The sequence below is a fragment of the Rhinolophus hipposideros genome (assembly GCF_964194185.1).
Source record: "Rhinolophus hipposideros genome assembly, chromosome: 7".
Taxonomy (NCBI): domain Eukaryota; kingdom Metazoa; phylum Chordata; class Mammalia; order Chiroptera; family Rhinolophidae; genus Rhinolophus; species Rhinolophus hipposideros.
The window spans coordinates 51,669,104-51,691,305 of record NC_138053.1 but is presented as its reverse complement, the minus strand read 5'-3'; the positions used below and the strand labels follow the sequence as shown (position 1 = coordinate 51,691,305).

Here is a 22,202-nt window from a genome sequence, read left to right as displayed (position 1 = left end):
GGACCTTAGCGCGCGGCGCCAATGTCCCCCGCTCTGTGACCTGAATTTGGCCCAACTCTATTGAACCCGCGATATATGGTCCAAGAAAATGGAGCTCCTCTTAACCAGAGCACTTCGCTCTCTGAGCACTCGATTAGTAGGGCTCGGGCCACCGGGGATGGCAGCCAGCCCTTCTCCCGGGAAAGGCTGCTCCGGTGGTTCTAACGGGAAGCTCCGCGGAGAGCTGTGGTTAAAGCACAGAACGTGACTGATGGGCGAGCCAGAGGCAGGAGAGGCTGCTCTCGGGAACTGGCTGCGTAGTTCCTCTCGCAGTCACGGCGTCGGTGAAATAAGTGCCTGACGCACGAAACATCGAACTTCGCAAAATACGGAGAAACGACTAAGAAATGTCAAGAAGCCTGCCCAGACGTAGGCCCCTTCTCCCCTTGTCACAATATAAACTTTTAAATCCACTTTCCCTAAATTACAAAAACACGAGTTCCTTTCAAACTTTCAGCTCAATTTCGAATTTCCAAATTCCTGAGGGAGGTCCGGCGCTTTGCGTGGGGTGTCCGGGCGTGGCGGCCGGCGCCCTGGAGCGCATCCCGGATCGGAGGTCCACCGCAGAGGTCTTCGCTCCCCGGGGGGTAATGAAAGGCCACGTGGGGCCGCCGCCCAGGCGCGCGGCCGGGTTCCAAGGCCCCCGCCAGCCTGAGTCACGGATACTTAGCGGGTCAAAGGCACCCCTAGGGAAAAGTGTCTAGTTTGGATTGCCCTGCGGGGCCGTGGCTAGCAGTCCGGGACAGGGCGGGCGCGGGGGAGGGGTGAGGGAGGCAGCGCACGGAACTGGGGGCTCAGCGGCGCCCAGCCCCGGGGGCAGCTCAGCCGCCGCGGAGGGACCGGCGGGGAGTGGGGTCCGACCACCGAGTCGAGCGCGCCGTGGGCGCCGGGGGGCGCCCTTCCCCGCTCCCGCCACTCGGCGTCCGCCCGCCCCGCCCCGCCCGCGCCCCGCGCTCTGAGCTCACCGGACGCCACCAGACACGCCGACCCCGCGGTGCAACGCTGAGCTTTCTCCTTCTGCCGACCCGCGGCTGGACCCGGGGGAGGAGGGGAAAGCACAGAGCCCGAGCCTCCCACGGGCGGGGACAGTCTCCCGGAGCAGCGCCGCGCGCCGCGCGGAGCCTGGGGACAATGGGGCCGCGGCGGCTGCTGCTGCTCGTCGCCGCGGGACTCAGTCTGTGCAGCCCCCTGCTATCCGCCAGCACCGGAGGCCGCAAGCCAGGTGAGGGCCGCCCCTGGTATTCCCTCCCTGCCCTCCTCCGGCCGGGCAGGTGGGGACCTCCGCGGGCTTGGGGCGGGCGGGAGGAGCGGGGACGCTGCCCGGTGACTAAGTGGGTACAGCTTAAGCTAAATTTGGGGGGAGGGATGCCCCTGACCTCCCCTTCTGTTTCAGTTTCCTCCAGAAGCAAAGTAGGCGTTTGGGCTGGGATCCAGATTCTCCTTCAGCCTTCATACCCAGGTGGGGCGTGCCATAAGCCACTCGCCCCGCTTCGCGGGCTCAGCTGAAGCCCCGTTACACTCGGTTTTGGAGGACGCACGCGCCTTCCACAGGGTTGCATATGGACGAAGCACAGGTCAGGTTTCCTGGGGAAGCCTCCTTCCATTTGTTGTCACTGTGTGGCCTGTTTCTCCCAGGACCACCCCAAAAAGAAAGTCTCACGTCGCTCCACCAATACCTAAACGTTACGGCCTTTTAAAGTGGAGAACCGCTCCTACTGAAATTTTGTTTTGTTGGAAGTGTTTTTCTTGCACATTTTACAGGCGAGGAAAGTGGTGTAGAGAAAAAAATTCAGTGTTTTGGCACGTTTAGTAGAAAACAGTACCAGTAGCCCCAGCACGGGCCTTGTGTACAGGAGGAGCTCATGGTGGTAGCGGTGGTGGTGGTGAGATTTGTTTGTTTGCTACCTAGAACCCAGTCTCCCAAGTGAGTTGAGGAAAGAGATCCCTCCCCTGAACCTGGCTCCCTCAGACACCATGGAATTTCAGTATTTGGGTTTCTGATCAGCTGCAAGGAGGAGATTTCTCACTGGAATGTATTTACCACCAGCAGTGTACTTTTAAGTATCCGGCTACTTGAGGGAGTTAATGTATTTTCCAACGTCTTTGAAAAAACAGTGCAGAGAAGTTGGTTTTAGGCTGCAAAGACACTAGTTAGAAAATGGGGGCGGTGGGGGGGAATGTTGTAATGTCTATAGCAATAATACTTTCTAAGCTTTCAGCCACTTTCTTCATGAAAAACATTCTAGATGGTTTTCTTTTTCTGTTATTCCTGAAAGATTGTGTACTCATATTGTTTTCAGACTGGAAATAGTGTGGATGCAACAAGATTAAGAGGTGACAAAGACAGCATTTTTTCTGTTCTCCATCTTTGCTCAGGATGAGTTTTGAGGTGATGCTTTGGGGAAAATAAGAGCCCCAGATAGCGGCTCAAAGTTTTCCAGCAACTAGCCAGCCTGCTGTGAATTACATGAGCATCAGCTCTTGGAGTGTTTGGGGAAACAGTGAGGTCTCCTGGAAAATTGTGTATAGTGAGTTTTATTCTCAGACAAGCCCTGAAGAATACAAATTTTTGTTTGAGATTTGGACGATGGAGTGGAGAACAGGTTTATATAAATGCTGCATCCATTGTAGTCATCTTTCCTCACAGCGGCCCCAAGAACATGTTTGGCCTGATGGGGAGTGAAGTTAAGGCTGCTGTTTCTTCCCCTCCTCTTACTTTCTCATCAGTTTAGATTGTGCACGCTAAGATGCAATGCTGATGTAGACAGAAAAGTAACTGAGCAAACATTCGTTATCTATACTGGACTCCGGAAGTACTTTGGGAGGGAAAGAAGAAAGATGAGAGAAGAAAAGGAACACATTAAGTGCCATATTCTGTGTCAAACCCCGGACCTTCAGATGATCTCATTTCACTCTCTCAAAACACGCTGTTAGTTGGGTGTTTAATCCCCATTTGCCAATTGTGAAACTAACTAAGGCTCAGACAGTGTACCAAAATTCTGAATGAAGGAGGGGGCTTTGGGTGCAGGCAGTAAGTGGGGCTGTGTCTTTAAAGCATTTTAAGTCATTAATAAAAAATAAATCTCCTTTATATTATCATCGTATACTGGCAATTCTAAACAATGTCTGTCATAACCAGCTCTCTGATGAGAGAGGCTGTGAGGCCCCAGCCGCAGGAAACCCCTCCAGGGCTGGCCAGGCCCATCAATTTGAGCCTTCTCAAAGCACTCTTGACTTTTTGTCCCCAAGCGTTTTGGCATTTCCTGCATTGTCACTTTGTGGGTATGTCATTTCCCAGGCTAAGATTATAAACTGCCATTATCCCCAGGGAGTCTAGACCAGATGTTCCCTCAGCAGATATTTATTGAGAAATTCATAAGTTCAATACCCAGTTTACATTTCATTGTCCAGGCAATTTAAGTGAGATGATTTGCCTTCATCAAAGAGGGCCAGTGTCCCAGAGGTGATATTTGTAAACTGTATAAAGATCTGGAGAGTGAAGGGTTCAAGAATAGCTGATAATGACTGTGGCAGAAGGGGTTGGGTGGGAGATTCCACAGGCTGCCCTCCTGCCCACAGGGTCAAGCCCAATTTCTTAGCTTAGACAGAGGTGCCCCTCTTGTGGTTGGGTCCCCAGCCTCTGTCCAGCTTTCCTGATTACAGATGCTCCCTCCATTAAACAATCTATTACATTACCTGTATTTCAGCCCCACATTCTAGTTCCTCCCCCAAGGAGCTATGCTTTTTCTGGCTTCTGTCCCCCTGCTACTCTCTCTGGCCAGAATGTTCTTCCCACATCCTACATGTTCACATTTAATTAGAAACAGCTGTCTTAAAAATAAATAAATAAATAAAACCAGCTACCTTATATCAAGAACGCCCTAAGCCAACACCCTGCTTACGTACATTACACACATACTCTTATTTATCCTCATAACAACCCTTTGAGTAGGTTTCATCCCCATTCTACAGGTAAGGAAAATGAGACCCAGCATACTTGTCACGAGTCTAGTTAGAAGTGGAACTGGGATTTGACCACAGGCCTGTCTTTCCTAAGTCTTTCAGAAATGCAATATTTCTCTACCACCCCCTGTAGAGAAGAAGCCATCCAGACCCCCAGACCCTCTTAAGGTAGAAAAGTAACCCTACTGTGCTCCCCAGTACTTTGCAATTCCCTAGAAGGCAAAGTCTGCACCCCATTGGCTTAGTAGCCCAGGCCTCGCAGAGGGAAGTGTTTAGTAAACATTTATGCATGGATTGTGGTATCCTGCCATTCACTTTAGAAAACAGATGATAAGACAGGCTATAAATAGATCCCTATCATGAATGTTAATTAATTGGCTGTTACTGAGAGATTGTGGTCTTCAACCCAAACAAAAGATGCAAAACTGAATAGTGATTCTGCTTTAAGCAGACCAGGAACCTGTGAAAGTCAAACTTCTTATGAACCAGCAAGTAATTTTCTACTCCAGTATCTTAAATAATTCTCCCTTTTATCCTTTTCGCTCCCTTTCATTCATTCATTCATTTACTTGTGGTTTTGGCTTTATTTTTAAAGGACATATCAAGATAGTAGGTCTCCTAATTTGTCCATTTCTTCCTTTGTGGAGGGCTTTTTTGAGGCATTCTCAGCCCTTTGTCAAGGCATATGCTCATGTCATCTCTGCTGGTTTCGTTTCCACCCCTCCCTTCATCTTTCTAATTCAGCATTTCTCACTCCTTTATGTCTAGGCAGATCAGTGTGGTGTGAACCCTAACTTGCAGTTTTTCAGCAGCTCTGAATTTGCTCCTTTTAACAAAGTACTCCTGGCCAATCGTCTTGCCTGTGTATCTCTGCCCCTTCCCTCCTCTGTCAGTCAGCTCCCCTTTGTTCTTATCACCCTCACAAACTGGAACTCAGTTGAGCCTTAAGCTGGATTTCCACTGAGACTGGAGTCACCAGGACCCTGCGTTTCTAATCTTCCCCTTCTCATTTTGGATACACATTCCTCTTTTCCCTTGAATCAGTCTGTCTTCTTTTCTCTCTCTCTCTCTCTCTCTCTCTCTCTCTCTCTCTCTCTCTCTCTCTCCCCCCCCCACCCCCCTTTAGTTTTTAAATTGAGGTAAAATTTACATACCATAAAATTTACCATTTTAGAGTATACAATTTACTAGTTTTTAGTACGTTTATAGTGTTGTGCGACTACTACATCTGTGTAGTTCCAAAACATTTTCATCACCCCAAAAGCAAACCCTGCACCGATTAAGCACTCAACCCCTATTCCCCTCCCCCTAGCAACCACTAATTTTCTTTTTATCTCTATGGGTTTAACTCCTCTCCATATTCCCTATAAATGGAGTCAGACAGTACGTGGCCTTTTGTGGCTGGGAACCGCCCTTGAACACGTTTTCATGAGCGCCTGGGCTGCCCCTTAGCTGCGGGATACTCACCAAAACCCCTCGAAGAGTCATTAAGAACCACGGGCTGGCTTTAGTTTTGACTATGATGCTAGTATTGAGGACGCTGCAGTTTCAACATTCAGAATTTTACTTGTTTTCCTGTTTTGTGGTTTCTTTCATTTTACCTTTTGCCCTCTGTCTTAGGCCTAGAACTGTCAGAATAAATAGCTCTGTCCATAGGCTGAGATTTTTGTTCTGGATCTGAGCTTTCATTTCCCTCAAATACCCTCTCCCACGTTGACCTTGTAATGTACTTGGAGAAACCTCCCTGAAGTTACGCTCCTTTCCCTCCATCCCAAGGCACCTCATGAAGTTTGCCATTTAAAAGGCCATCACAGGCCTTTATACATTCTTTTTCTTTCTTTCTTTCTGTTCTTTTTTTAAAATAAATTTTATTGGGGAACAGTATGTTTCTGCAGAGCCCATCAGCTTCAAGTCATCCAATCTAGTTGTAGAGGCGCAGCTCAGCTCCAAGTCCAGTCGCCATTTTCAATCTTTAGCCGCAGGGCACACAGCCCACCATCCCATGCAGGAATCGAACCGGCAATCCTGTTGTTCAGAGCTCAGCTCCAACCAACTGAGCAATCTGGCTGCCCCCACTTTATACATTCTTCATTTGCTTTCCAAAAAAGCTGCCTTTTGAAATAACAGGAAAAATCTGTAATTAGCACTTGAAAAGAAGCTTATTTAACTTTAGGAAAGGACATTATATAATCTATATATATGTCAAGTCTTGATGAATTAAAAGTCAGATGTTAAAGTATTGTAAAAGAGTGTTTTCCAGTTTGTTTGTGTTTTTGCTAACCAACAGTAAGAACTGTAAGAAATACAGTGTTCATTATGACACAGTAGCTGCGTGTGTGCAGTAAATATTCATGGACAATCATAGCTTATACATAGATAGGAAACAAAAGTTTCACCAGAAAATACTCAATTTTGCCATATGCATTTCCAACGTTATTCTATTTTTTAAAATTCTTACTAAAACCCTGTAAATTGATTTCATAACCACTATCAAGTCTCTACTATCATTTAAAACCTAGCACAGCAGATACAGTGACTTGCCCAGTCCTTAGCAGAATTGAAGGTCTGGTTTGTTTTACCAGAAGAGTTCTGCTTTCCAGAAAGTATCGTTAATGATTGTTTTTATCCTGTCTGGAATCTCCTTTGTTTGAGTTCAGGTTTACAAACTGCAATAGGACTTGGGTGGGGTTGGGATGGACACAGATCCGTATCAGAGGAATTGGTGATTATGACCATGTTGACTGTGAATTGGCTTTCATTTCAGCCTGCTGTCTTGGAGAGCAGAGGACACTCCCCAGACACTGAGCTCAAGGCCTTCACTTTTGGGGAGCACAGGCCTGGAGGAAAGTGGAAAGCCAGGGAGTCAGAGTAGTTCACAGATAGAAGCCTGCTAGTGTCCTACCCTCACGTGTCGTGTCAGGCCCTGGCCTTCGGGAGGCTCCAAGCAAGGGTCCCCCACATTTCCCTCAGGTCATCTTTGTGCCTGCGATGGCCTTGGGTGCACTGGCAATTACACTTTCTGGTTGTCTTTACTTGGTACTTCCTTGTAACCTCCCCTTTGCCAGCTTCCTCCTAGGTTTGCTTGAAAGCCCCTCCAGGATGTGGGATGGGAGCGGAGGCAGCCTCTGATACTGGCAGCCTCTTAACTGTGCTGTCAGTGTTTACTTTCTTCTACCTTTAATTCTCGCTTTTACCGTTAAATCTCTTTTGCAGCAGAGATTTTTGTCCACTGACTGCGCTTGCTTCTGTTTGATCTTGAACAATATTTTAAAGATTTCTGTTTCCATGTTGTCCTTGAATGTCCCTCTACTACATCTGTCCTTTCTGTGAGGGCTGAGTGGTTGATATGTGGTTGGTGTGTCGCCAAGGTCAGCAAGACTTCTGACTTCACCGGGAACAGCTGGGGGCATCCCCCACTTAAGTTATACATGCACATGGCCGTGTACTGCCTGCTACAGTTAAAAGGATGGGCAGATTCATATGTTTGGTAAAATTCTTTTTAAAAAAATAGGGGTGACTGGTTAGCTCAGTTGGTCAGAGCACAGTGCTAATAACCCCAGAGTTTCCAGTTCGATCCCCACATGGGCCACTGTGAGCTGTGCCCTCCTTAAAAAAAAAAAAAAAAAAGTAGTGCTCTTTTAGGAAGAGGTCCTAAATTCACAAGTTTTTTTTAAAGAGACAGGATAGTATGGTGTGGTTCAAAGGGTATGAGCTTTGGGACCAGGCATACCTAGGTTTAAATCTTGGCTCCTTCACGTACAGACTGTGTGACTTTGTGTTGTTGTTTGTTTGTTTGTTTGTTTGTTTTTGCCATTGATTATCAAATGATCTTGAATTGAAATATTTTCCTTTGCAGTCCTTAAATAGCCGGGCATTCCCTGGTGCCACTGTTGATGTCACCTATGATGTCATGAGGCTGACAGCCATCAACATTGCAGCCCACAGATTGTAGTCCCCAAGATCTCTTTAGTGGTTCCAAAGAGTTTTCTAGCTAAAAATTGCTGCTACATCGGTCAGACAGTGTTAACCTCATCAAAAGTGATATTTCCACGGTGCTTAATGTTTTTTTGCTTCTTTCTGTTTCTCGGCGGTTCTTTGAGGTCTTTGATGATCAGGTCAGAGGCAGAAGGTACCACCTCAGTCTGGCCCTGTCTGTTCAGAATGGTCACTTTCACTGTAATCCTCAGACCTTTCCAATCACTGGTTGTTTTGGTAATGTCATCACCAACCTTTTTTGGAAACAGACCCAGGGGCCCAGTCTTGGGGGCCAGGGCAGACATGGCACCGACTTCCCCCCCAGTGCAGCTCAGGTGTATGACTTTGATCTCCTTGGGGCTGAACTTTAGCAGCATGGTGGAGGCAGCTGGTGTCAGATGAACCCGGATTCGGGACCACCCAAGAAGTTTGCACTTTGGCCTCCTCGAAGCCAAAACTTTGGATTAGTTCCTTAGCCTCTCTGTTCCTCCATGTTGTCCATAAAGTGAGAATTATAATGTTTATTTCATAAAAATGTCAGTGCTACATGAGGTAAGGTAAGTGAAGTACCTGGCACATAGTAGCTGCACAACAAATGTTAAATGTTTTTCATACACCGATTCTTCCATGTTCCAGAAAAGCCTTTGGGGAGTTGGGATAAAATGAATTCTCTAAATGTAAAACTGTGTTCCCACAAACATTTAAGAATTTTTTTCCCCTTCAAAATTAATACAAAGGAAAAACAAAAGCAAAAACCCTTTCCTTAGTTTCTAGTGGCAAGAAAATATGCAAAAAATTACATTTTTTTTCTATTTTGTTTTTTTAAACGGAAATTTTCAAACATATCCCAAAATGAACACTTTAATTACACGCCTCCCCCAAATATCTTATTTCATCTGTACCCTCCTTTTCCTCCTCCTTGAACTGAACAATTTTTAAAGCAAATGCCAGACGTATCATTTCATCTATAAATATGTCATATTCGTAGAGATAAGAACTCTTATTTTCACGTACACAATATCATTATAACACCTTGAAAAAGAACAAAATTTCTTGTTTTGCTTTTATTAGCATTTATTTGATGCTGAGTTTACTCGCAGGCCATAAGGTTTTGTTTCTTCAGTTTCTTCTGGGAGATCTTTTTCTTCTGTGCACCCTCTCTTCCGGTTTAGGAACAATCTGCTCTTTTCCAGTGAGGACCGGCTCAGTGTGGCGGGGGAGCCCTTGTATGGGTGGACCCGCTCACGAGATCTGTAAGTTGTGCGCCACATCCTGGGAGCTTTGTTCACCTGGCTCTACAGAGAGTCTACATTTAAACCCTTAAGTTCAGCATTACTCTCTGCATTTTTAAGCACGTGCAGTAAAATTTCTGCACCCTTTTTGGGCCACCGACCCTGCGTCCAACCCCACTGTTTGGCCTGGCCACACCTCCCAACTCCACCATTGTAATGATGGAATGGCACACGTTGCTTTTGTAACATGACATCCTTTAGATACTTGGTGGCTTTTTGGATATGCATACCCCCGATGGCCTGGGCAGTTTCACAAGGGTCCTTAAAATGAACCCGTAGATTTGAACCTCTCGACTTACATGATTTTGTGGGGTTCTCTGGGTCAAGCAAATAGCGAACCATTTTCAGAGGTCATTTCAGGCTGCTTTCAGGAAGAGGAGAACAACAATTTCTTAACATCATGTACTATTCAATCACTGTTCAAATTTTACTGATTGTCTCATAAATGCCTTTTGACAGTTGGTTTATTCAAATGAAAATCAAAGAAGGCCCACTGTTACATTTGGTTGATATGTCTCTTAAGTCTCTTTTAATCTACAACTTTCCCCCTCCTCTTTTTTTATTGCTGCTTATTTGTCAGTGAAATCGGGTCGTTTGTCTTACAGACTTTCCTACTTACTGGATCTGGCCAGCTGCATCTTGCAAGGTTGTTCAACAGGTTCATATGTTCTCTGCATTTCCTGTAATGTGATAGGTGCATTTAGAGAAAATCAAACACAGGTTTGGTTTTTTGCAAGATTACCTCAGCAGTGGTGCTATGTACTTCCTATCACATCACCTCCACATTGTCTGTCTTTCTGAGATTTTAGGATTACTCAAGTAGATTCAGGTATTGTCAACTTGATCCAGCCGTTATAAAGTTCTCTTATCACCCTTTCACCTAACAGTTTTGGCAACTACTGATGATCATTGAACTAAATCCAATATTTCACTACAAGCTTCAGAATGATGCTTTTCTAAATCTGGTAAACTGTCTGTTTATAAACTGGAATTATTTTGTAAAGAACTTTCTTCTCTCATTGACTATTTGGTTTCCCGGAAATAGTGTTTATATACAAATGGCAGAATACAATGCTTCAATCTTGCCTTTATCAATTTTTTAGACTGGATCCCCTAATTTCTTCCAAAGGTGACCAAAAAAGTTTTATTTTCCTTTGAGTATCATTATGAACTCATGAATCTCAACATATATGACATTTCAAATGCATCAATGCATTTCCATCATTATTCTTTTGATTAATTGTCACACGTTGGCCAGTGGGATCCCTTTCAGATTGACTCCAGAGTCTTTCTAACTTGATCCTAATATTCTCTGAGGATGTTCAAGGCTCATCTTGTGTATTTCCTACCCCAGATCTGGGACCAGCCATTTCTTTAAGGAGCCTTGGTTCTTTCCACTGGAAAATGGTGTTTGTTTCCATTTGAGGCATTGGAGCATTCCAGTGATGCTGCCGTTTTCCCTTTGATGGAGTTAGTATGTTTCTGTTGTTTCCATCATCCTCTTCAGCTTGTAGTGTTGATTCATTTGTGGAAAAGTGCAGGATAGGGTATGACTAGCCTGCTCTGTGTGTAAATGTGGGCAACGTCCTGGGGCTTCTGCTTTGCTAATTCCCAAAAAGCCTACAGGGAGGAGCCCTGAGTCAGATCCAAGGCTAGCATGGTGTAAATCCCAGGAAGCGTCTAGTCACCAATCTGCTTCCAGGCCAGATCTCATCAAAGTCAGAAAACACATGGCCTGATTTACTAATGTTTTTACATCTCTAGCGCTAGAGAGTCCATATTGAAGCTATTTAGCAATATGCTAATTACTAATATATTCAATAACAACACTACTTAAGAGTCATTTAGAGAAACCGAAATTAAGTGAAACCTAGAAAGAAGTATGAGAATTGATTTTAGGACCTAATCTGCTTTTTTGTGTGTGAAACCATAGTTGAACAACAGAAACACAGATGAATCACAAGCGCTTTTGGCACGCTGACAGGCCCTTTCTTCTTGACCTGTGAGCTGCGCTAGGACTGGAGAAAAAGCCATACTCAAACTCGAATTTCAGCCTGAGGGTCTTGAACTATAGGGATATATCTAATCATCTAGAATTGATTTTATTCTCGTCCATACTTAACCAAAAAACAAATTTGCTGTCATTCTTTAATTCCACAAAAGCTTTCAGAATATCAAAACTGTAGTGACAAGAAAAGGTGACACCTTAGGTAATAATCAACAGATTATTCATTCTTATGGGCTCCTCCTATAAGAATTTCATGTTTCTGTTGGTAGTAGTGTTTTTGCCCTCTACACCAGACTTCCCAAGAAGGCCTAGACAGGGAAGAAATTTTTGAAAACAATTACTTATTGCCAAAGCACTAAATATAAAGTAAAGCCTAGTGAGAGTTTTATTTTCAGCCCAAGATTGTGTCTAAGAAGCGTGGTATTCAGTAGTTTTCAAATTGTTTCACTCCTAGGTAGTGTCTTGATGCATGCACATACTTTTTCCCCTCCATGCATGATGAAAGTCCTTATTCTGGCTAGGTTCCCAAAACTGCTGAGAATTGTGTTATTTTAAGGTTCCTCTGGCGCACCGTTTTCAAGGACTTTAAGGACACATGTCTTTGTGGTATTACAATCCTAGAAGCCATTCATTCTTTTCTTTCAGCTCCCACACTTGTATTAAGACCTTGAGGGTAGCCTCATATCCTGAGGGGTCGGGGCGGGGGCTGTAGATACCAGTGTCAAGGCCTCCGTGTAACAGGTCAAGATACACAAAGTTAGATGCATCACAAAGGGAAGAAAGTGATGCTTCTGGAAGAGGCTGTGAATTTGAAATTTGATTTACAGCTCTGAATGCTGGCACTATACACTTTACAACCTGTTCATGTCCCTCATCCTCCTGAAAAACTAAGCAAGAGCAGCCTAGATTCCATTTTAGTTTAAAATAATCAAGAATGAGCAAACAATTGAGTCTAAAAGCAAGCTACATTGAAGTGAGAGGGGAAAGATAATAATTTCTTACACTGATTAATTGTTATAGTTTACAAAGTGAATGCATGTTCAGCTTCACACAGGGTGCTCCTGGCTGCCAGATTTGTAGGCTAGACCCGCGTTGGAATTCTATTTTAATGATTCTGAGACTGAGTTCAGAAAGGTTAAGTGACTCCTGGCAGAGCCAATATGAGAATGCAAATCTGTGACTAAAAGCCAATTTAAGGAGCACCTACCACGTACAGGGTGCTGGAGACTCAAAGATGAATAAGAACAGTTTCTTACCCTTGAACAATCTACACATATCTGTGTACTCAGAGGCTTATCACTAGAAACATTTGTCCTTTCCCTGTGACAGATCCCCGGCTTGGCCACCCCTTCACCCTCAGGGGCCCAATCCTGACTTTGCTGACGTAGTTTGACCTCACCCTTTCACTGCCAGGCCCTGTTCTGCTACTGTCTCTTAGTTGATAACTACTCTAGCTTTGCTCTTCATTTTGGAAATAGATGCCAATTTATCATATTTTATTTTCTGGTCCTAGAATTTCTATTGATTGGTTTCTTTGCTGATGTTTTCTGGTTTTCTTTTCATCCATTTCAATGAAATCTTTTTCTTTACTTCATTAAGCATCGTTGTAATACATCCTTTAAAATTCTTATCTGCTACTTTCAACATCTGGGTCATCTTGGGATTGGTTTGCATTGTTTTTGTTTTGTTTTGTTTTTGAGACTGGGTCACACTTTCTGATTCTTTTTATATCAAGTTATTTTAGATTGTATGCTGGACATTGTCATATAGTAAAGACTGGATTTTGTTTTATTCATCCAAAGAATTTTGGTGTTTTTGCTTTAGCGGGCAGTTAATTTGGTTGGACTCAAACTGCAAACTCCCTCATGAGCCAAAAGTTCAAGTAGCATTTTTGTTCTTTTATCTTTAGCAGAGCTGCTTTGCATTTTCCCTGTATAAGCCTAGTTGAAGACTCACCCAAAGCCTGGGGCAGAATTTACATTGGAATTTAAGGTTGTCCCTTTCTGGGAATCTCTCTTTACTTTCCATTGTCTGTGATTGCGCTGAACTCTGCCCTCTGGTTCTTCAGGCCAGAAAGACTGTGGGATTTCTGAGTCTTAGCCATCCTTTATGGCACTGACATTGACCTTCCCTCAAGCTAAAAGCCACTGGAAGTGAGAAACTCACCGGGTACCATCCTTTCTTTTAAGATTCATTCCTCCCCTCCCCAGCACTACTCTGTGAACCTAAATGCCTTCAGGTTATTGATTTGGGAGTGAAGGGATTTTTAATTGTACTCCAGAGTTTGTAATTTTATTCTAAGAGATGGTTGGGTCTGGTAGGACCTTACAGAGCCACAGCAGAATCAGAACTATCTCTTTTCTTGCATTATGCCTCTCTCTAGTTTTTGTCAGCAGGAAGGTTCCCCTACTGAAAAATAAAATCAAAAGTTTGAAAATTCACTCCACTTATCCCATTTCTAGCCAGTTTTTAAATTCTCTAACATTACTTTCCTGTGACATGTATGTCCAGCCTTTGTTGTGAACACTCCCAGTGACAGAGACCTTGCCCTTCCCCTCCCCGTGGGGTTTTTCTCCCTACTCCCCAGCTTCAGAAGCCCAACAAAGGTTCTTAATGTCGGAATTGTAGCAAAGTTCTTGGAAAGAAAAGCTGGTTGCATTCCAGTGGCTAAGTGTTGCATTTCTTTGATGAACATTTCAAGTAGATGTTTTTGGTCGAAGAAGGTGATAAAATGAGGAAGGACGCAACTGAGCCTTTATTTTGACTTCTGGTTGATACTCAAAGGAGTCTGGTTGACCTGGCGTCTGCCTCGATGTAGGTAGCATTCTGGAACTGAGCTGAGGAAGGCCATCGGCCTCGATACCTGCGTCTCCACTGACCTGCTGAGGAAGGAGACAGGAAGATGACTCAGGTGGTAGGTACTTGTAGTTATATTAGAAGATAACCCAAGAGACTGTGGTTTGGATCCAAATGGGATGAAAGGTTTGGATATTAGATATTAGAAGAAACTAAAGATATTAGAAGAAAACTACTGTCACCTGGCTAATGGTCATGGCAATTGGAGCCCTCGGTCCCACTCTGAATTTGCTTCTCCATAACCTTTAGGAGGTCTCCTCAGCTTTCTGTGGATTTTTCCATTGAAAAACTCATCCAATTGATGAGTTTCAAGAGGTGCTGCAAACTAAATGGAGAAAATGTGCATGTGGAGGGAAGAGAAGTCATATAGCCTGGGAGTGATTCCTTTACATAGATGGTGGCTAGTGTCGAAAGTACAGTATCAAAATAAGTGCTTTTCTCCCTCCTGTCGGGTACAGCTGCTCCTGACATCTGCAGGCCAGATCTCTGAGCGCGTATCATTCACCTGTGTCTCTGAGGGGCAGAGTTTGAAACGTGTTTGCTTGTGCCAGAACATCATGTTGTACAGTATTCTCTAATAAAGTCTGTAATCCATGTGTGCTTCCCCTGCTCTTTACCACTCATTCTCCTAGTAAGAAAACAAAAGGCAAAAGTGAAATGTACTCTCTACTTGTCTCTTTGGCCATTTTAATTCGTTTTCTGTTTTTTAAAAAAAACTTTTCAGAGTTAAAAGCAACAAATACTTCTGGGGCTCCTCGGTCATTTTTTCTGAGGAATTCCAACGATGCATATGAACCATTCCTACTGGATGAGGATGAGGAGAAAAATCAAAGCAGGTTAACTGAAGACAGATTAAGCTACATCAATCAAAGCAGTCCTCTTCAAAAACGACCCCCGGTGTTCATCTCCAAAGATGCCTCAGGATATCTGACCAGCGCTTGGTTAACTCTCTTTATCCCCTCTGTCTACACTGGCGTGTTTGTAGTCAGCCTTCCTCTAAATATCATGGCCATTGTTGTGTTCATCTTGAAAATGAAGATCAAGAAGCCTGCCGTGGTGTATATGTTACACCTGGCCACCGCAGATGTGCTGTTTGTGTCTGTACTCCCTTTTAAGATCAGCTACTACTTTTCTGGAAGTGATTGGAAATTTGGATCTGAAATGTGTCGCTTCGTCACGGCAGCGTTTTACTGTAACATGTACGCCTCCATCATGCTCATGACAGTCATCAGCATTGACCGGTTCCTGGCTGTGGTGTACCCCATGCAGTCCCTCTCCTGGCGGACTCTGGGGAGGGCCTCCTTCACTTGTCTGGTCATCTGGGCTATGGCCATCTCCGGGGTCGTGCCTCTTCTCCTCAAGGAACAAACCACCCAGGTGCCAGGGCTCAACATAACCACGTGCCATGATGTGCTCAATGAAACCCTGCTCGAAGGCTACTATGCGTATTACTTCTCAGCCTTCTCTGCTGTCTTCTTTTTCGTGCCATTGATCATTTCCACAGTCTGTTATGTGTCTATCATCCAGTGTCTGAGCTCTTCCACAGTTGCCACCCGGAACAAGAAGTCCCGAGCTTTGTTCTTGTCAGCTGCTGTTTTCTGCATCTTCATCATTTGCTTTGGACCCACAAACGTCCTCCTGATTCTACATTATGCATTCCTTTCTCATAATCCCTCCACAGAAGCCGTCTACTTCGCCTACCTCCTCTGTGTCTGTGTCAGCAGCATAAGTTGTTGCATTGATCCCTTGATTTACTATTATGCTTCCTCTGAGTGCCAGAGGTACCTCTACAGTATCTTATGCTGCAAAGAAAGTTCTGATCCCAGCAGTTATAACAGCAGTGGTCAGTTGATGGCAAGTAAAATGGATACCTGCTCCAGTAACCTGAATAACAGCATATACAAAAAGCTGTTAACTTAGGGAAAGGGACTGCTGGTGCGTTCAAAAGAAAAGGGTAAAAGAGCAAATAACCTGAGGATTCTTAGTCCCTGCCAAAAAGTATTTACTTTACCATCTAAAATAACATGGTATGATTTGCATGCCTCCTTCTTACAAGAGCCATTAAGCATATATGTTATTTACAGAAAAGGATAAATGAATATAAAACAGTTATTCCAAGACAGTATTTATTGTGCTGCAATAATAACTGAATGTCACTTTTTGGTATATTTAGGTGACTTACTGTACATATGTGTGTATACATATGTATGTGTATGCACACGCTTGTATCGGTTACAGTGCAGTATAGAATAGGCGCTTTGAAACCCTCTTTTTTCCACCAGAGATTATGAAAATAAACTCTGATTCTCTGATTTAATATGCAACATTTAGGTTGGTGGAGTTTAGCCCTGAACATCTAAAGATGCCTGTCAATAGTGAGGGATTCTGTAATTTGGACTTACACAGCTTTTACAAGTAAGCATATTTTGAAATTGTTCGACAGCTTTAAGTTATTGAGAGATAAGACTTAGTTTATACTATCTGTTTGTAGAAAAAGGTTTTCATTTTAAACATCAAAATTTGTATTCTTTAAATTATAAAAATATGATATGGATCGCATTTTCCATTCAGTTTTCTTAGTAATTAATGAGATGATTTTAAAAGCATTTTTTAACCCTGTAATGAGTATCAAGTACAAAAGTCCTCATGGATTTGACAAAATGATTTGAAAATTAGGTTGAGATGTTTTTTCCATATGAAAAGATGTTAACATCAAACAAAGTAGAAAGTTGCAAGGCAAATGCTTACCTATTTAAAAGAAAAAAACTATTGCCAAATGCCATAACTTATATTAAAGTACATATAAGTAGAAGCTAGCATTGATTTTATTAGTTACTATATTCATTTTACATAATACACAGTGGAGATTTACTGTCATTGTTTATTCAGTTTGTATATATTAAAATACCTCTGACTTAATATGACTATTATTACTATATTATCAGTCTGTACTTATAAAATATTATGTCACTGTTTTTAATGTTCTCTCTTTTTAAAACATGTATGTAACCTATATTAATAAACATGAGTGTTTGCTTGGTATCTGTTTGGAATAAATTTTTATTGTATCTTGCAGGGTCCTGGCAGGAAGGCCAGTCTAAAGGTTTAGCTGAAGAGTATTTAATGAAGATGTGATTTGCAGAGGTGTGGACGGGGTTAAGGTAGCCAAAGGGATGATGAAGCGCTTTGGGGACAAGCAATTAAGGGCAGCTGTTACCACCCAGCTCAAAGGAGATGGGGGAGGGAATACACTGACCCTCGTTCTCTGACTTTTTGTTTTTTGCCGGTGTACCTCCCATTGCTCCTGATCTTAAACCCAAAGGTCAAGAGAACCTGGGTGACATAGTCCCTAAAGGTCAACTTCTTATAGCGTGGAGAATGGATCTGGGGGTCGGGAGGAGAGCACCATTTCTACCAAAGGCATTGGGTGATTAGCCTTCTGGGTCTTTTTTATTTTTAATCCCTTCTTGGGAAAATTCCAGGTTATATCATTGAGCGTATGTTCAGATTCCTGAGTTATAGGCATAGAGGACAGTCTGCAGTTCTTTCATATTAAAGAGAGAAACAAATTAAATGTCAGAGCCAGGATGACGTGTCGAAACCTGAAGAAGGGCTGCCCTTCAGTGACAGTCTTTTGCCATCTAACATTCTCTGGGTTAAAGGGGAGGAAAGGAAATTAAAAGCAAAATGACAAGTATCTCTGAGAGTTGAAATTCAGTCAAAACTTCTGTGATAATGTATTTCTAGATTCATAGCCAATAGTAAAATCATTTCAACGAAACAAGAATTCTGTTAACACAGAATTTTTAAGTTAACACACAAGCTTAGGTTTCTTAAGTCTGGACTCTTCACAAGTGTTTCAGAAATAAATACATTAAATGAAGTCAGCCCAACTCATGGCCACGAGAAGTAAGACCCCCACTCTAACAAGAAAGGGACCTTTCAACTCTTCTATTATGTTTCAAAATATGTTTGAATCCGATAAACACACTTGGATTTTCTTAACACAACGTTTGTTTTTTCCACCAAGTCAAAATAGGATTTTTAAGGAAATGGAATACGTGGCTGTTGAATATACATGTGGAAATTTTTAGGTTGTACTTCTGAATTTAAAAAATTAAGAAAAATATATGCACATTCTTTAGGAAGTCTTGAGTTCTGAGAGCAAGTGGAAAAAGTTAAGCAGTGTTCATGAGCAAACTTTTTAAGTTTTTCTGAGGCCTGGACCCTCCACTAGTAGCTATCTTTATCTAGGTGTCATAGTAAAAATTAAGGGGAAAAACAGTACCCAGCAGTAATTTCTTAGCAGAATTTGCATAGCTGTGTGGCTGTTCATTTCAAAATTACTAGACCAAATGTTCACGGAGAGTAGTTGACCGCAGAATAAACTTATTTCTGTTTTATAAAGGAGATGCAGTTAAGTAAGCTGCAATCTAAGCAGAGGAGAAATGCTCCAATGCTGTGATTCTGAGTCCTTGAGACCCTTTTTTAGATGTACAAGGTCAAAACGATCTTAAAACACTAGACATCATTTGCCTTTTTTGGTTTGATTCTCTCATGAGCGTAGTGTTGAGTGTTCCAGAAGCTACATGATGTGTGATAGTGCAACAGATTGAATGATGAAGCAGATATGAAGATCTGTCTTCTTTTAAGCCATCCTTTCATGGATTTGCAAAAATATAAAACAATGCAACTCTCCTCATTCAATCATTGGGGGAAAAAATATTTTTGTGAAAAATGTGGTATTTATGTTAATGTGTAATGAGTATTATTTTTAAGTGAAAGAAATATTTTTAAGTTATTTATTTTAATGTTGGTAACTGTTGGTAGATATAATCAATGGTTTGCTGCTAAACCAGATCTCCAGTGGGGGGGGGAAGATTTGTAGCTTTTGCCAATTTCCATAGTGTAAATACTCCCCCTGTTGCCATTTTGAAGCTTCCAATGGTTTTATAGTTGGCTGGAAAAATTCCTTTAATATTGAATTTTTATGAGCCGGTATAGCTGACTCTGCCACACCACTGGATATAACCTACATACACGAAAACTCTCTAAAAATTTTTTAAAATTTTTTTAAATTGAAAAAGGAAATTTTAAGTGTATTAAGGTGTCCTGAGCCAAAAATGTTTGAAAACACTGCTCTTATGCAAGACTTTTCAGTTTTCTTACCTTCAAGAAGACATAGAAACTGGTTATAATTCTAAAGTACGGAGAGGTGAACAGTTGGCTCACAGCTGCAGGCTACCACATTGGGTTTCTGGCAGCCCCACAGTTGATGGGATCAGTATCTTGGAGCAATAGAAAGTGATTCAAGGCATAAGGTCCAGTGTGGCCTAGATATTGGAGAGTGGTTTGTGAGGCCTGGTTTCCATCCAGCTGCTGTGAACCACCCATGGTGCGTGCCATCACTATAAAGTACACATCAAGTTCCATGCTTCTTGTCATGGAGACTGTTGACTGCATGCTGCTCTTCTGGAAACACAGAAAACCAGAGGTCAGATTCAGCAGCATCTTGGAACTCAGATAACAGAGCATATTTCTACCTAGCTGCCTATGTGTTTATCACTTCAGGAAATGATTCATAAGCCCCAAGGAGATTAGCTTTGAAAGCTGCATTTCTAGTATCATGAAGAATAGGTGGTGGTAGGGCCAGTCTGGCTGTTTTGCCCCTCTTAATAACCACAAAACTGGACCATTTTAGTGTGCTGCTGTGTGACCCACCCAGGATAGTAAGGATATGACCAAGGGTGGGATATATTTAAGGGCGAGAACTCAATTGTTTTGTGTGTGTGTTTCTTGTTTTGTTTCTTATCCTGAGGTACCAAGTTGCTTTTGTTGCTTTTGAAGCTGGCTGACAGGATGTCAATTTTCATTTTTTTTTTTACTATACCCTGTCTTCTAGGAGCTAACTGGTTTGGGGATTTAATTATAATATATAATAGCTAGGAAGCATGGAATTTGAAGACCTTATATTTTATAGTTTTATCAACTGTGCCTTATTACAAGAAAGCAAGAAAGTTTTAGAAAATTGAAGTCAGTTCTCATCTCTGGCAGCATATGGAATCACTGGAAAGCTCCTAAACATTTCCAGTGCCCAGTTCCCCTCTCAATCAATAGGAATGCGAATCTTCAGGGGCGGGGCCTGGGCATATTATTTTCAAGCTTGGCGATTCTAATGTATAAGCCAGAGTTAATACCACTGCTTTAAGATAGTGCTTCTCAAATTTAACATGCATTCGAATTATCTGAGGATACTGTTCGACTGCAAACTCTGGTGTACCGCTTCCCCAAAAATAAGACCTACCCCAAAAAAAAGCCCCAGTTAAGATCTCAGCCAGACGGACGCAATCAGTACCTTATCACGATGTTCCAGAAGATGTCATGACTGTATTTGAATAAATATAGATTGTTGTACATGAAAAAAGACATCCCCTGAAAATAAGCCCTAATGGAGCAAAAATTAATATAAGACCCAGTCTTATTTTCAGGGAAACACAGTAGTAGGTCCAGGTGAGGTCTGCAATCTGACCAATTCCCCGACAATGTGGACATTGAGGCCTCTTGGGCCCTACTTTGAGTAACAGGGCCCTAAGATATGGCCCTGCGGCAGAATTTGGCCATGTTGGAGATCTGAGCCCTCAGAAAATTCAATTCTCATGTCCTTAAAATTATTTTCTGGAGCAGTTTTAAAAATTGTGATTAAAAGGGGGTGGCCGGGTGGCTCAGTTGGTTAGTGTGGTGCTGATAACACCAAGATTGCCGGTTCCATCCCCTCATGGGCCTCTGTGAGCTGTGCCCTCGTTAAAAAAAGAAAAAAAAATTAAAACCTGGTAAAATTAAGGCAATTTTAATGTTAGCAGTAGTAGTATAAGTTCTTAATTAAAATTTATTTTAGGTGATATTTACCTTGCTGTATATTTTCTCCCCTCTTGGGTTCTTTTCTAGGGGGAAAGATAGTTGAAAAGGGTCTAATCTCATACATAAAACCATTTCAAAAGAGGCTGGTGGTTTAGTGGCAACCAGATTCCTGTTTGTAAAGACAGCTCCCAACAGATAGCAGCAGTGCCTGATTATCAGAAAGCAGATGTGGGTATGTTTGTTGTCTCTGTGTTTAGCTGGAAAATGGTGACCTCAGGGACATGCTGAGGGTGGAAGTCAGGGTCAGTAGCTTCAGTCTTGCTGGTGCTGGAATAAGTAGCTTTGGAAATACTTAGGAAAATGAGTCAGCCTAGAGGGGATCCCGAGGTGGTCCATGACTCCACTGTGCCGAGGGGAAAACAAAGATTTAGGAAGTCGACGCTGGGAACACATGTTTGCAGCACATACAATAAACCTGAGGTAAATTCTTCATTACCGAAGCCCTCTTACAAATTGATGAAGAAACCACTCAATGGTGAAAGAGGAATTAAATGTACAGGAAAAATTGTCACATCTCAGCAATAATCAAATAGCCGCAATTTAAAATAAGATAGCACTGGGGCTGCCGGTTGGATTCCCACATGGGCCAGTGGGCTCTCAACCACAAGGTTGCCAGTTCGATTCCTCGAGTCCCGCAAGGGATGGTGGGCAGCGCCCCCTGCATCTAAGATTGAACATGGCACCTTGAGCTGAGCTGCCACTGAGCTCCCGGATGGCTCAGTTGGTTGGAGCGCATCCTCTCGACCACAACGTTGCTGGTTTGACTCCCGCAAGGTATGGTGGGCTGTGCCCCTGCAACTGGCAGCGGCAACTGGACCTGGAGCTGAGCTATGCCCTCCGCAACTAAGACTGAAAGGACAACAACTTGAGGCTAAATGGCACTCTCCACAACTAAGATTGAAGGGACGACGACTTGACTTGGAAAAGGGTCCTGGAAGTGCACAGTTCCCCAATAAAAGGCCTGTTCCCCTTCCCCCCAAAAAATCTTAAATGAATAAATATAAGACGGCACTGGCTTCTATTTAATGAGTAGTGATTTTTTTTTTCTGTGATGGTTATAAACTGCTCTCCAAAGAAGAAAGGAAAGAAGGAAAATATACATACCAGCAAAAGGAAAAGAATGCCGGTGGACATGCTTTAGGAAAGCAATA

At 42.8% G+C, this 22,202-nt stretch overlaps 1 protein-coding gene and 2 pseudogenes across 6 annotated transcripts; 1 reads left to right on the top strand and 2 right to left on the bottom strand.

The window, feature by feature from the left end:
• The first annotated feature begins 798 nt into the window (after nt 1-798).
• F2R (coagulation factor II thrombin receptor) lies at nt 799-20,930 on the top strand. Of its 4 annotated transcripts, none has more exons than XM_081053201.1 (3): nt 997-1,261; nt 1,433-1,613; nt 14,858-20,930. In XM_081053201.1, the coding sequence occupies exon 3, from the start codon at nt 15,139-15,141 to the stop codon at nt 16,051-16,053; it is 915 nt and encodes a 304-aa protein (XP_080909327.1). In that variant the 5' UTR covers nt 997-1,261; nt 1,433-1,613; nt 14,858-15,138; the 3' UTR covers nt 16,054-20,930. The 4 variants fall into 4 exon arrangements, with proteins under 4 accessions (XP_080909326.1, XP_080909327.1, XP_080909329.1 ...); XM_081053203.1 differs by having other exon boundaries at nt 1,039-1,261; nt 1,433-1,498; XM_081053200.1 differs by lacking the exon at nt 1,433-1,613 and having other exon boundaries at nt 799-1,261.
• LOC308500171 (large ribosomal subunit protein uL11-like) lies at nt 7,862-8,354 on the bottom strand (annotated as a pseudogene). Its single transcript has one exon. The product of its transcript is annotated as a large ribosomal subunit protein uL11-like (transcript).
• On the bottom strand, nt 8,947-9,735 carry LOC308499584 (large ribosomal subunit protein uL22-like; annotated as a pseudogene). Its single transcript has one exon. The product of its transcript is annotated as a large ribosomal subunit protein uL22-like (transcript).
• Nucleotides 20,931-22,202: the final 1,272 nt, after the last annotated feature.